Here is a 15,142-nt window from a genome sequence, read left to right on the forward strand (position 1 = left end):
GTTTCTGGGTAGGGCTGACTGTAGGCGCATGCAGCAGAAAGCTGGAGCGGCAGGCACATGAGGATTTGAGCATCTGTGCAGCTGCACACACTGCTCTATTCATTCTTGAGAATGTGCAACTCGTCTCACACTGTATCCATGCAGTCTTGGACAGACAGCATCCAGTCTGCTTGTCCTCTTAGCCTTGCTCTTTCTGCTGTGGCCCTCAGATCAACTAACTGAAGTTTGTTAGGGGAACAGTGCTTTGTAGGAACGTGTCAGTGGGAAGAATAAGTGCACACACGCCCCTCCCCCATGCAGCATCGTCTAGTGCAGGATGAGAGGGAAGTGACATGTGCTTCTGTGGACATAATATCTATACCACCTGGCAAATGTGAACGTAAGTCCAAGCTTTATGATTGAAAGATTTTATTTAGATTTTTATTTAGCACTATACATCCCTGAAAGAGCAAATGTATTATTTATTTAATCATACAATTTACAAACCTATATTTAAAGCAGCTTTATCTGATGACAAACATTTTTTTAAATGATCATAAAGTAGTTGAGATAAAAGAAACATTTGTAGGTTTGTGCCTTTGAGGTATTACATGATTGTCTGCACATCTCACGATGTGACAACCCAAGCTGACAAGATTAGTGCAATTAATGAGGGCAAAATGGTGCTAGAGCCTGACCGTACTCCGCTGGAGCAGTCTGTGTAGGGCTCCAGGCAGGCAGCGTACGCCATGACATGAGCAATGTAATTCTGTTCATGAACTCCATGGAAGAGGTGCGCCTGGGGACCTTTGGCCATAATTGCTACATCTTCACCCCCATGGGTCTCTGAAAAGAGAGGGACAGCTGCCTGCTGCAGGTAATCGTTGCCCTCTGTGGAAACAGAAAAAAAAAGAGGAAGTAAGTGGAGATATAAAGTAGAAAGCAAGATGCTCGTCTAAAAGAGCAAAACTACATTCACATCTGTTTAAGACATTTAAGCTATGTAGTGGCAAAACATATCAGTTCACAGAAAGGTGGGATCTTTAATAAGAATTCATATTTACAGTGTGTAAAATGTAACAATAGAGCACTGTTAAACATTTCTCACAATGTAAAATATGTTTTGTAAAACACAGTTAGGGCAGAAGTAGAAGGAAAGAAACCAAAGCATAGAACAATTTCTGCTGAGGGAGACAGATGGAGAAAGGAGAGTTAGGCAGCATGTCTATTCTAGCCACATACACGCACCTTCTTTACAATGGTTGTTTAAGCAAATCTACTTTCACATAAAGCCCTGATGGCATCCTGCTAATAATAACAGACAGGCCATTGTTCACCTTTAGTCCCATACGTGCCAGGCTCACACTTTAAACAAAGTCTTGATGGTGTTTCACTTAAAGGGACATAAAACAGTATGAACTAACATCCGGCTAGATTACGAGTTGTGCGTTATGAGCTGTGCGGTGCTAACTTATTCTCACCGCTCACTTCCCTGCAGCGCTGGTATTACAGGTTTTTATCAACCCGGCGTTAACAGACAAGAAGTGAGCGCTGCTTAAGTGAGCGGTGAGCTGGTTGTACGTACTCGTGCACGATTTCCCCATAGAAAACAATGGGGAGAGCCGGCTAAAAAAAAGTCTAACACCTGCCAAAAAGCAGCGTAAAGCTCCTTAACACAGCCCCATTGATTCCTATGGGGAAACACATTTTATGTTTACACCTAACACCCTAACATGAACCCCAAGTCTAAACACCCCTAATCTTATACTTATTAACCCCTAATCTGCCACCCCCGACATCGCCGACACCTACAGTATACATATTAACCCCTAATCTGCCGCTCCGGACATTGCCGCCACTATAATAAACATATTAACCCCTAAACCGCCGCACTCCCGCATCGCAAACACTATTTAAATATTATTAACTCCTAATCTGTCGCCCCTAACATCGCCGCCACCTACCTACATTTATTAACCCCTAATCTGCCACCCCCAAAGTTGCCGCCACTATATTATATTTATTAACCCCTAAATCTAAATCTAACCCTAACCCTAACACTATAATAAAGTTATTAACCCCTATTCTCCTGCACCCCAACATCGCCGCCACTATAATGAAGCTATTAAAACCTATTCTGCCGGGGCGGAGCTGGCCAGCAACAGAGATGGTCGCATGATTTGTGAGCTCCCGAGAAAGCCCTAATAATAGTACAATCCCCAATAGATAACTACATTGAAGGGCACTGCTGTATGGAGGTAACCTGGGCATGCCGCAAACACTAAGGAAATTGAGAGATCTACGCTGAACTGAGCAGTTACACCAGAGCTGATTGCCGCACACTGAGGCGCCATTTTGGTGAATCTTAGGCCTCTGTTCTACCATATCTCCTACGGTGTGTTACAGCACCCACTACTATGCATACCCAACTAACCTTTAATGCGCTAAAAGAATTGCTGGAGGATCATGGGCAAAGGATATGTGAGAGGTTTGACGCTTTGCTCTGTACGATCCGATCAACATGCGCATGTAACAATGAGACCGAGGGAGATTCTAACAAGCTGCAGGAGCCACAGGGGGCTAAAACATCTACAGTGCCATACGTGTGCTCTTTGCTATTGCTACCATTGAGCACAAGTCCCCAGATAGAAGTTCTTACGTGTGAGATCTATTTACCTCTGACAGCTGAGCACGCAGATGCAGCGGAGAATCACAGAGTGGACTACATGGAGAGACAAGGGCCGCAGCGTGATGTGCTGCCTGCACATTCCCAGGAGCGCTTCTTCTTGTCACCGCTGAGCCCTGCGAAGTTGCAGAGGGACTGCGTGGCTACACAGCAAGGCTTGGCACTAGGGTGGATCACTCTGCATCTGTCTCAGCAGATTGGTGAGGGAAGCTGGCGTGTTCTGCTTATGCACCAGGTTGCAGAAAGAGACTATCACTTCTCATGTGGCCCCCGGTCTGGCATTGGATAAACCCAGTGACTTAATCATAGGGATGGATCTGCATTAGCAGATACCCCCACAGTCAAGATGTTCTTATGGTTCCTTTAAATGACCTTCTCATAGCCATAGCTGAGGAACTTACACTCATGACAAATAGCTCAAGATGTGCTGACTTATACTTCTACCCTTCTGTGGTTATATTATATGCAAAACTGCTGGGGACCTCTTAGCGATAGTTGTAACTGATAAGTTATCTGAACAAACTAGTTGTTTTTATATATGTTTTGTACTATTCTATTTCATATTGCTAATTATTTCTGCCTTTATCAAGTTACTTGCTGTGGGATGATAATTACTTAGTTTTCACTCATTTGATGCTCCTCACAAATATCGATTGAAGCTTGAATGTATTTTACTGACTGGAGTGATATGGTGCTGTGAACGGTTGCGTGAATGTTATACTCTTTCTAGCTAGCCCTTAGTAATACATAAGTGTACAAACGCCAGTAGAGGATGCATATTGGTGTGCGAGCCGCTTTTCTGGAGTTGAATAGTCCCCTGTCATATAAGTGCAACACAGAGACTTAACATTGGTAACTGCGATCCTTACTACATGAAAACATAGCAGGTTCCCTACACTCAGCTTCCCTGTTAGACTATAGAGAGTGTGGCCAGCTCTCTCCATGAATGGGTGTATCAGTCTGAGTCGCTCTTTTTTAATAATATGAATATAATCACTGGGGTCTAATAGTAGTAGGACAAGAATTTAAGTATTGGAGCAGCTATTAATTACCCTGTCCTACATAGTAGGTAGCTTCTTGTGTCTATTAAAGTATACCCTCCATATGATGCTACCGTCCTAATCTTAAGCCCCTATTAATTAACCCAGAAGGCATTGGCCACATTATAGAGCACTTTGCCAGATGTTCAGTCAGCACTGACAGTTAGTTTTCCATGTATAAAGTTATGTTTGAGCTAAGCACTTTTCTATATCGATCAACATGTAGCGCATATTGAATCCCATTCATCATGTGAACCTTTGCTATTTTCCCATTAACACTAGAGCTTATCTAAGAGTTGGTCATAGTACCCAGTAGTAATAATAGGGTATATTATCGCTGGTCTACCCCCCCCCCCCCCCCCACTACTCTGATGTGGTAGGGACGAATACTTTCTCCTCCCCATCCCCTTTTGGCAGAGTTGAGCAGTCTCTGCCTAACCCAAAGAGCCATGGCTAAGTTCTTCCCTGTTTCCATGAGAAAAGGCTCATTGGGCCCTACTATAAGTAAGTTTTCTTTGTTTCCTATACTCTGGTTTCTACAGGCTATCAAAAGTAAAAGTTTTACTGATGTTCATGTTTTCCTAATGGTACAGTGTTAACATTTAATCACGCTTACTGTGGCAACTGAGGTTCAGTTTGGTAAACTACTGTCTTCAACTTGCAGAGTTGTTTTGATGTGCTTATTACTCCTTTATTACCTGTGAATATGTCTTTCACCCAAAGTTTGCCTCTATTTAATGTTCACTAAAACCAGTCCTTCTATTATTAACTTAATTACTCTTGTAAGTCAAGTACTATGTCTACAGATATATATCAGCTATCTGATCCCATGAGCGGATCTATTTTTCACTGTGGACACCAGAAACTTTAATTACTCCAAAAAACTGAGGCATTGAGGAAGGGTGATTTCCCAACTTGATCATTGTCTTGTTTTATATATGTTTGCTGTACAACATTACTGACTTGTGTTATTGTGTGAGATATTGCCCTTCATTTCCAGATTGTTACTCTGATACTCTGATTGTTTTGCTTCAATAAAAATATTTTGAAAAAAAAAAAAACTATTCTGCCACTCCCCGACATCGCCGCCACTAAATATAGTTATTAACTCCCTAAACCTCTGGCCTGCCACATCACCGCCACTAAATAAACCTATTAACACCTAAACCGCCAGCCCCCCACATCACAAAAAAACTAAATTAAACTATTAACCCCTAAACCTAGAAACCCCCTAACTTTAAATTAAAATTACAATATACCTATACCTGCAAGACTCGTAATAGCAACGGGCGTAAAAAAGCAGCGTTAGGACCTGTTAACGCTACTTTTTTACCTTAACGCAAAACTCGTAATCTAGCCGATCATTTTCTAAATATATAATGCAGCCAAAGCTTACATTCAAAACGGTTTCTGTTTTAACCCCTATTAACACCTTTAATTCAGGCATAGTTTTGTTTTGCAGCAAGCTCCCCCCTGGGCATTTCATATATGGAAGGTGCTATCCAGGTCACATGACTAAAGCAGTGCACAATATAATGCTGAAGATTTCACAAAGTATTTCCCCATGGAAACAAGCAAGCCTCTTATCAACATACAATAGCAGTACCCGCTGTCCCTCCTCAGCCCCCCCTTACTTGCATAAGTAATTATCCTCCCTTGCACACTTTCACCTAGATTACAAGTTTTGCGCTATAGAGGGTGCAAAACGAATGCAACAAAATTTGCGTTATTTCACCCTCCATAGCGCTGCCATTACAATTTCCTTAAAAGCCGCCTTGTGCATGCAATATGGTGGCGATGAGCTCCATACCGCACAAAATCCAAGGGCTGCTTTGACGTGCTTGTGCACGCTTTCGCCATAGACATCAATGGTGAGAGCGTGTTCGAAAAAAACCTATCACCTGAAGCATGGAATGGAGATCCCATTGATGTCTATGAGGAAAAAGAAGTTACGTTTAAACCTAACACCCCGACATCACCGACACCTAAATAAAATTATTAACCCCTAATCTGCCGCTCCCGACATTGCCGCCACTAATAAAAGTTATTAACCTCTATTCTGCCGCTCCCTGACATCGCCGCCACTATAATAAAGTTATTAACCCCTATTCTCCCGCACCCCAACATCGCCGCCACTATAATGAAGCTATTAAAACCTATTCTGCCACTCCCCGACATCGCCGCCACTAAATATAGTTATTAACCCCCTAAACCTCTGGCCTGCCACATCACCGCCACTAAATAAACCTATTAACACCTAAACCGCCTGCCCCCCACATCACAAAACAACTAAATTAAACTATTAACCCCTAAACCTAGAAACCCCCTAACTTTAAATTAAAATTACAATATCCCTATCTTAAAATAAACAAAAACTTACCTGTGAAATTTAAAAAACCTAAGTTTAAACTATAAATTAACCACTATTAACAACCACTATTAACAACTATTAACAATTAACAATCACATTAACAACTATTATACTAAAATTAAAATAACTACCAATTAAACTAAATTACACATTAATAAAAACCTAACACTACTAAAAACAATTAAATCTAAAATTACAAAAAATAAAAAATACTGAATTACAAAAAATAAGTAACACTAAATTACAAAAAATAACAAACACTAAATTACGAAAAATAACAAACGAAATTATCCAAAATAAAAACAATTACACCTAATCTAATAGCCCTATAAAAATAAAAAAGCCCCCCAAAATAAAAAAAACCCTAGCCTACAATAAACTACCAATAGCCCTTAAAAGGGCCTTTTGTAGGGCATTGCCCTAAAGAAATAATTTATTTTCCCTGTAAAAAAAATACATAGACCCCCCCAACAGTAAAACCCACCACCCAACCAACCCACCAAAAAAAAAACCTAACTCTAACAAAAACCTAAGCTACTCATTGCCCTGAAAAGGGCGTTTGTATGGGCATTGCCCTTAAAAGGGCATTTAGCTCTTTTAAAATAGCCCAAACCCTAATCTAAAAAAAGAAACCCACCCAAAAAAAATTTAAAAAAAAATAACACTTACCCCCGATGATCCACTTACAGTTTCTCAAGTCCATACATCCAGGCGGTGAAAAGTCTTCATCCAGGCGGCGAGGTCTTCATCCATCCAGACGGCGTCTTCTATCTTTATCCAGGCAGCATCTTCTATTTTCATCCCGGCAGCGCGGAGCGGGTCCATTCTTCAAGACATCCGGCACGGAGCGTCCTCTTCATACAGTCTGCGCCATACACTGAATCTTCAATACAAGGGAGCCTTTTCAAAATGGCGTCCCTTGAATTCCTATTGGTTGATTTGATTTTTGAAATTCAAATCAGCCAATAGGATGAGAGCTACTGAAATACAATTGGCTGTTCAAATAAGCCAATAGGATGAGAGCTACTGAAATTCTATTGGCTGGTTTGAAAAATCAGCGAATAGGAATACAAGGGATGCCATTTTGAAAAGGCTTCCTTGCATTAAAGATTCAATGTACGGTATGAAGAGGACGTTCCGCGCCGGATGTCTTGAAGGATGGACACGCTATGCTCCGCGCTGCCAGGATGAAGATAGAAGAGGCCGCCGGGATGAAGATAGAAGATGCCGCCTGGATGAAGATAGAAGACGCTGCCTGGATGGATGAAGACCTTGCCGCTTGGATGAAGACTTCTTGCCGCCTTTATGTCCGGACTTCAGAAACTATAAGTGGATCGTCTGGGTTTTTTTTTAACTTTCTTGGGTTTTTTTTTTTAGATTAGGGTTTGGGCCTTTTAAGGGCAAAGCAAAAGAGCTAAATGCCTTTTTAAGGGCAATGCCCATACAAATGCCCTTTTCAGGGCAATGGGTAGCTTAGGTTTTTGTTAGAGTTAGGTTTTTTAATTTCGGGGGTTGGTTGGGTGGTGGGTTTTTGTTGGTGGGTCTTTGTATTTTTTTTACAGGGAAAAGATCTGATTTCTTTAGGGAAATGCCCTACAAAGGGCCCTTTTAAGGGATATTGGTAGTTTATTGTAGGCTAGGGTTTTTTATTTTGGGGGAGGCTTTTTTATTTTTATAGGGCTATAAGATTAGGTGTAATTGTTTTTATTTTGGATAATTTTGTTTGTTATTTTTTGCAATTTAGTGTTTGTTAGTTATTTTTTGTAATTTAGTATTTTTTATTTTTTGTAATTTAAAGGGACACTGAACCCAAAAATTTTCTTTTGTGATTCAGATAGAGCATGCAATTTTAAGCATCTTTCTAATTAACTCCTATTATCAAATGTTCTTCATTCTCTTGGTATCTTTATTTGAAATGCAAGAATGTAAGTTTAGATGCCGGCCCATTTTTGGTGTACACTAAGTTGTTCTTGCTGATTGGTAGATAAATTCACCCACCAATAAAAAAAAGTGCTTTCCATGGTTCTAAACCAAAAAATATCTTAGATGCCTTCTTTTTCAAAGAAAGCAAGAGAAGGAAGAAAAATTGATAATAGGAGTACAATTGATGCTCTATCTGAATCACAAAAGAAAAAAATTGGGTTCAGTGTCCCTTTAAGATTTAATTTTTTTATTAGTTTTTTTTTTAATGTGTAATTTAGTTTAATTGGTAGTTATTTTAATTTTAGTATAATAGTTGTTAGGTGAATTTATAGTTTAAACTTATGTTTTTTTAATTTCACAGTAAGTTTTTATTTATTTTAAGATAGGGATATTGTAACTTTAGTTAAGGTTTAGGGGTTAATAGTTTAATTTAGTTTTTTGTGATGTGGGGAGCTGGCGGTTTAGGTGTTAATAGGTTTATTTAGTGGCTGTGATGAGGGAGGCCAGATGTTTAGGGGTTAATAACCTTATTTAGTGGCGGCGATGTTGGGGAGCGGTGGAATAGGGGTTAATAGCTTTATTATAGTGGTGGTGATGTCAGGGAGCAGCGGAATAGGGGTTAATAACTTTATTATAGTGGTGGCAGTGTCAGGGAGCGGCGGAATAGGGGTTAATAACTTTATTATAGTGGCGGCAATGTCGGGAGCAGCAGATTAGGGGTTAATACGTTTTAAATTGTGTTTGCGATGCGGGAGGGCAGTAGAATAGCGATTAATAGGTAGTTTATGGGTGTTTCACATTAGGACAAAGTTCTACTATCACAGTAGGCCACAAGGTGGTGCACTGCTCGTATAATAAGTCACCAGCATTCAGTAATTGTGCCTCTGTGTGTTTAGAAGTGTGTTGGTGTCAGAAGATGAAAAGCTGCATGTGAAAAATAAAAAAGAGAGGAGCAATGAATTGGCAGAGAGGGAAATAGCACGACTGGAAAAAATATAGAGCGGAACAATAAAAGACAAAGGACAAAAAACAACATTTAATTAAAAATATATAACAAATACTAGCTATTTACTATACATGTAATAATCCTGAATTATTCTCTCTGTGTGTGGACATCCTAGTTATACACAGGATCTACAAATAAAGCACTGAAAGTGGTATTGTGACCACATGGGCTTTCTATAATGTCATCTGCAAACCTAATGTTTATTAAACTGATTAGAATAAGAGACATAAATATAATCTGCTGTGTGAGGGGGGGGGGGGCTTATAAATTGTATTTTGTTTTATCTACAGTTTTTTTTATAGTGGTAAGAAATATTATTCACATTACCTGAAATTATCATGTAAGTATATTATTACATATGATCACATGACATGATGCCACTGACAATATAAGTAGTGCTGTGTAGCTAGGAGCTTTTTGCAGCATCTGTTAGCTGTAGATCATGTTCATGTAAACCATTGCTCTGGATTTCAAGAATTTCATACCTGTGTCTACATTGATGATATTTTCACGTGACCCATTAACAAGTTTAAACCCAAGTCCATTTGCATATAGCAGGCTGGTGTATGGTTTTGTATCAACACCTCTTTCAGGAGCAAGACCTGCACAAAATAAATGGATCATTAAGCTTTGTACTGCTCTGAAAGATAAAAAATATCTTGGGTTTTAGCAAGTAAGGTATGTGTAGTGAATCTGATTCTTCTCTAAATACAGTAGAAGTCCTGAGTAATGAGATGAGGCCCCATCTCCTGCTGAAAGACAAGAACAGGTCAACACTTAATCAGAAGCTTTAAAAAGACCATCATGAGTTCTACTCAGTCGAAGATATCTAAGTGTAAATAAATACCAACCAAGATGATTTTTTGTATACACTGAGTAAAAAAAAATCAAGAGTTATTAAATTAAACTTACCAGTGAGAAATGCCAGAGTCCAACAAGGAAAAAAATTTGTTATATATAAAGAAAGAGTGACACCACAGATAATATATAAATATATTTATGCATTATGAGGCAAAACAGTATGCAGACTTTTTAATCCTAAAATTGCATAAATGAATGCTCAGAGATTCAGGGCCTGATGATATAAACCTCGCCGCTCAGATGAGATGATATAAAATGATCCTCCAGCACTGCGAGATCCCTAGTGAAACTAAGGCAGATGTTTCTATACTTCTCCAAGGGGCGTTCCCTGCATTTCAGTATGTGAAGGAGAGACAAGCCCAGAGCAATATATCATTGCATGACATAACAGTTCTGCTGCATTTACACTTTGTTCTTTGTATTTTATATGACTTTAGACTTCAGATAAGGTTTTATTTCATTTAAACTTTATACTTTCTATTTTGTATTTTATTTTGTATACAGCAGTGTATTTAGGATTGTGATTTTAAAAAAATTACAAATTCTGATTATGCTTTCACAGTTTATTTAACAAATTAGGCTCATACTTTGTATATCTATGTGTATATTTTACAAATTACATTGCGCTTTGTACTTTTTATTTAAAAAAAAACCCTGAAAACTTCAGTTTTCTAGAGAGCTTTCTTACTTTCATACGCCTAGATTTAGAGTTTTGCGGCCAAAGGGGTGCGTTAGCTACTCGTGCTTTTTTTCTGGCCGCACCTTTTAAATACCGCTGGTATTTAGAGTTCACAGAATGGCTGCGTTAGGCTCCAAAAAAGGAGCGTAGAGCATAATTTAACGCCACTGCAACTCTCGATACCAGCGGTGCTTACGGACGCGGCCAGCTTCAAAAACGTGCTCGTGCACGATTCCCCCATAGAAAACAATGGGGCTGTTTGAGCTGAAAAAAAAACTAACACCTGCAAAAAAGCCGCGTTCAGCTCCTAACGCAGCCCCATTGTTTCCTATGGGGAAACACTTCCTACGTCTGCACCTAACACTCTAACATGTACCCCGAGTCTAAACACCCCTAACCTTACACTTATTAACCCCTAATCTGCCGCCCCCGCTATCGCTGACCCCTGCATATTATTATTAACCCCTAATCTGCCGCTCCGTACACCGCTGCCACCTACATTATAGCTATGTACCCCTAATCTGCTGCGCCTAACACCGCCGACCCCTATATTATATTTATCAACCCCTAATCTGCCCCCCTCAACGTCGCCTCCACCTGCCTACACTTATTAACCCCTAATCTGCCGAGCGGACCGCACCGCTACTATAATAAAGTTATTAACCCCTAATCCGCCTCACTCCCGCCTCAATAACCCTATAATAAATAGTATTAACCCCTAATCTGCCCTCCCTAACATCGCCGACACCTAACTTCAATTATTAACCCCTAATCTGCCGACCGAATCTCGCCGCTATTGTAATAAATGGATTAACCCCTAAAGCTAAGTCTAACCCTAACACTAACACCCCCCTAAGTTAAATATAATTTAAGTCTAACGAAATAAATTAACTCTTATTAAATAAATTATTCCTATATAAAGCTAAATACTTACCTGTAAAATAAACCCTAATATAGCTACAATATAAATTATAATTATATTATAGCTATTTTAGGATTTATATTTATTTTACAGGTAACTTTGTATTTATTTTAACCAGGTACAATAGGTATTAAATAGTTAAGAACAATTTAATAGCTAAAATAGTTAAAATAATTACAAAATTACCTGTAAAATAAATCCTAACCTAAGTTACAATTAAACCTAACACTACACTATCAATAAATTAATTTACTAAAATACCTACAATTATCTACAATTAAACCTAACACTACACTATCAATAAATTAATTAAATACAATATCTACAAATAAATACAATTAAATAAACTAACTAAAGTACAAAAAATAAAAAAGAACTAAGTTACAAAAAATAAAAAAATATTTACAAACATTAGAAAAATATTACAACAATTTTTAACTAATTACACCTACTCTAAGCCCCCTAATAAAATAACAAAGCCCCCCAAAATAAAAAAAAATGCCCTACCCTATTCTAAATTAAAAAAGTTCAAAGCTCTTTTACCTTACCAGCCCTTAAAAGGACCCTTTGCGGGGCATGCCCCAAAGAATTCAGCTCTTTTGCCTGTAAAAAAAAAACATACAATACCCCCCCCAACATTACAACCCACCACCCACATACCCCTAATCTAACCCAAACCCCCCTTAAATAAACCTAACACTAAGCCCCTGAAGATCTCCCTACCTTGTCTTCACCTCACCGGGTTCACCGATCGGTCCAGAAGAGGGTCCGAAGTCTTGATCCAAGCGGCGGATGAAGAACTCCATCATCGGGCTGAAGTCGGAAGTCCATCATCGGGATGAAGTCTTCTATCAAGCCGCATCTTCAATCTTCTTTCTTCCGGAGCAGAGCCATCTTCTTCCCAGCCGACGCAGATCCAACCTCTTCAAGCGACGCCTACTAGCCGAATGACGGTTCCTTTAAATGACGTCATCCAAGATGGCGTCCCTCGAATTCCGATTGGCTGATAGGATTCTATCAGCCAATCGGAATTAAGGTAGGAAAAGTCTGATTGGCCAATCAGAATCAAGTTCAATCTGAACAGCCAATAGAATGTGAGCTCAATCTGATTGGCTGATTGGATCAGCCAATCGGATTAAACTTGATTCTGATTGGCTGATTCCATCAGCCAATCAGAATTTTCCTACCTTAATTCCGATTGGCTGATAGAATCCTATCAGCCAATCGGAATTCGAGGGACGCCATCTTGGATGACGTCATTTAAAGGAACCGTCATTCGGCTAGTAGGCGTCGCTTGAAGAGGTTGGATCCGCGTCGGCTGGGAAGAAGATGGCTCCGCTCCACTCCGGAAGAAAGAAGATTGAAGATGCGGCTTGATAGAAAACTTCATCCCGATGATGGACTTCCGACTTCAGCCCGATGATGGAGTTCTTCAGCCGCCGCTTGGATCAAGACTTCGGACCCTCTTCTGGACCGATCGGTGAATCCGGTGAGGTGAAGACAAGGTAGGGAGATCTTCAGGGGCTTAGTGTTAGGTTTATTTAAGGGGGGTTTGGGTTAGATTAGGGGTATGTGGGTGGTGGGTTGTAATGTTGGGGGGGGGGTATTGTATGTTTTTTTTTACAGGCAAAAGAGCTGAATTCTTTGGGGCATGCCCCGCAAAGGGCCCTTTTAAGGGCTGGTAAGGTAAAAGAGCTTTGAACTTTTTTAATTTAGAATAGGGTAGGGAATTTTTTATTTTGGGGGCTTTGTTATTTTATTAGAGGGCTTAGAGTAGGTGTAATTAGTTTAAAATTGTTGTAATTTTTTTCTAATGTTTGTAAATATTTTTTTATTTTTTTTAACTTAGTTCTTTTTTATTTTTTGTACTTTAGTTAGTTTATTTAATTGTATTTATTTGTAGGAATTGTATTTAATTTATTTATTGATAGTGTAGTGTTAGGTTTAATTGTAGATAATTGTAGGTATTTTATTTAATTTATTTATTGATAGTGTAGTGTTAGGTTTAATTGTAACTTAAGTTAGGATTTATTTTACATGTAATTTTGTAATTATTTTAACTAGGTAACTATTAAATAGTTATTAACTATTTAATAGCTATTGTACCTGGTTAATATAATTACAAAGTTGCCTGTAAAATAAATATTAATCCTAAAATAGCTACAATATAATTATAATGTATATTGTAGCTATATTAGGGTTTATTTTATAGGTAAGTATTTAGCTTTAAATAGGAATAAGTTATTTAATAAGAGTTAATTTATTTCGTTAGATAAAAATTATATTTAATTTAGGGGGGTGTTAGGGTTAGGGTTAGAATTAGCTTTAGGGGTTAATACATTTATTAGAATAGCGGTGAGCTCCAGTCGGCAGATTAGGGGTTAATGTTTGAAGTTAGGTGTCAGCGATGTTAGGGAGGGCAGATTAGGGGTTAATACTATTTATTATAGGGTTATTGAGGCGGGAGTGAGGCGGATTAGGGGTTAATAACTTTATTATAATAGCGGTCCGCTCGGCAGATTAAGGGTTAATAAGTGTAGGCAGGTGGAGGCGACGTTGAGGGGGCAGATTAGGGGTTAATAAATATAATATAGGGGTCGGTGGTGTTAGGGGCAGCAGATTAGGGGTTCATAGGGATAACGTAGGTGGCAGCGGCGTGCGGTCGGCAGATTAGGGGTTAAAAAAATTTAATAGAGTGGCGGCGATGTGGGGGGACCTCGGTTTAGGGGTACATAGGTAGTTTATGGGTGTTAGTGTATTTTAGAGCACAGTAGTTAAGAGCTATATAAACCGGCGTTAGCCCAGAAAGCTCTTAACTACGGACTTTTTTCTGCGGCTGGAGTTTTGTCGTTAGATTTCTAACGCTCACTTCAGCCACGACTCTAAATACCGGCGTTAGAAAGATCCCATTGAAAAGATAGGATACGCAATTGACGTAAGGGGATCTGCGGTATGGAAAAGTCGCGGCTGGAAAGTGAGAGTTAGACCCTTTCCTGACTGACTCTAAATACCAGAGGGCGGTAAAAACCAGCGTTAGGACCCTCTAACGCTGGTTTTCACGGCTACCGCCCAACTCTAAATCTAGGCGTATGTGCCCTAAGCTTCTCAAGAAATATAAGTGTAACAAAACTCATATCATTCTGTGCTATATTGCACTGGGCCTGTATCTACTTTACATACAAGTATAGTACAACTTGCGTGTCTAGAATATTGTGAGAGATCTCACAGTGCAGGAGGATTCTGCCCTTTTTCTTTTAACATTCAGTGAGTTCAGCCCCTGTGAAATCTGTACTAGAATTTCTTTCCAAGCAAGAGAACCTTTTATTATCAGGCTGTCAGACTGTAGAGAACTCTGTTATGTTTCAGATGCTTGAAGTAGAGACTTCAGGTCCTGCGACCCAGAAGGTAAAGATTCTATTTAGTGACTGTTCACTCAAGCCCTGGGATACCAGTTAGTTCTGTGCATGGTAGGCTTGTGATACATAGCTCACTTAATCTTGCCAGGATAGGCTGGAAGAATTTATTTCTTGGATGTAACTTTTGGGAATCAGATACACATACAGCAAAAGAGCTAAATTGCCTGTCTAGTTGATGAGGAATCTGGACAGAATGAAGGGAGACAGAATTTTTTTCACTATATGGAATTCTAAGATCAGTTTCAACACTCTTCGTAGA

The 15,142-nt window shown here is 39.2% G+C and overlaps 1 protein-coding gene across 1 annotated transcript in view; it reads right to left on the bottom strand.

The window, feature by feature from the left end:
• Positions 1-404: 404 nt before the first annotated feature.
• Positions 405-15,142, bottom strand: part of LOC128655429 (alkaline phosphatase-like) — a 96,006-nt gene continuing 81,268 nt past the window's right edge. The window contains 2 exon segments of the mRNA XM_053709059.1: positions 405-870; positions 9,491-9,607. Of these exon segments, the coding sequence (XP_053565034.1) occupies positions 608-870; positions 9,491-9,607 (380 nt within the window). The 3' untranslated portion in view covers positions 405-607.

This window comes from Bombina bombina, chromosome 4 (assembly GCF_027579735.1).
Source record: "Bombina bombina isolate aBomBom1 chromosome 4, aBomBom1.pri, whole genome shotgun sequence".
NCBI lineage: Eukaryota > Metazoa > Chordata > Amphibia > Anura > Bombinatoridae > Bombina > Bombina bombina.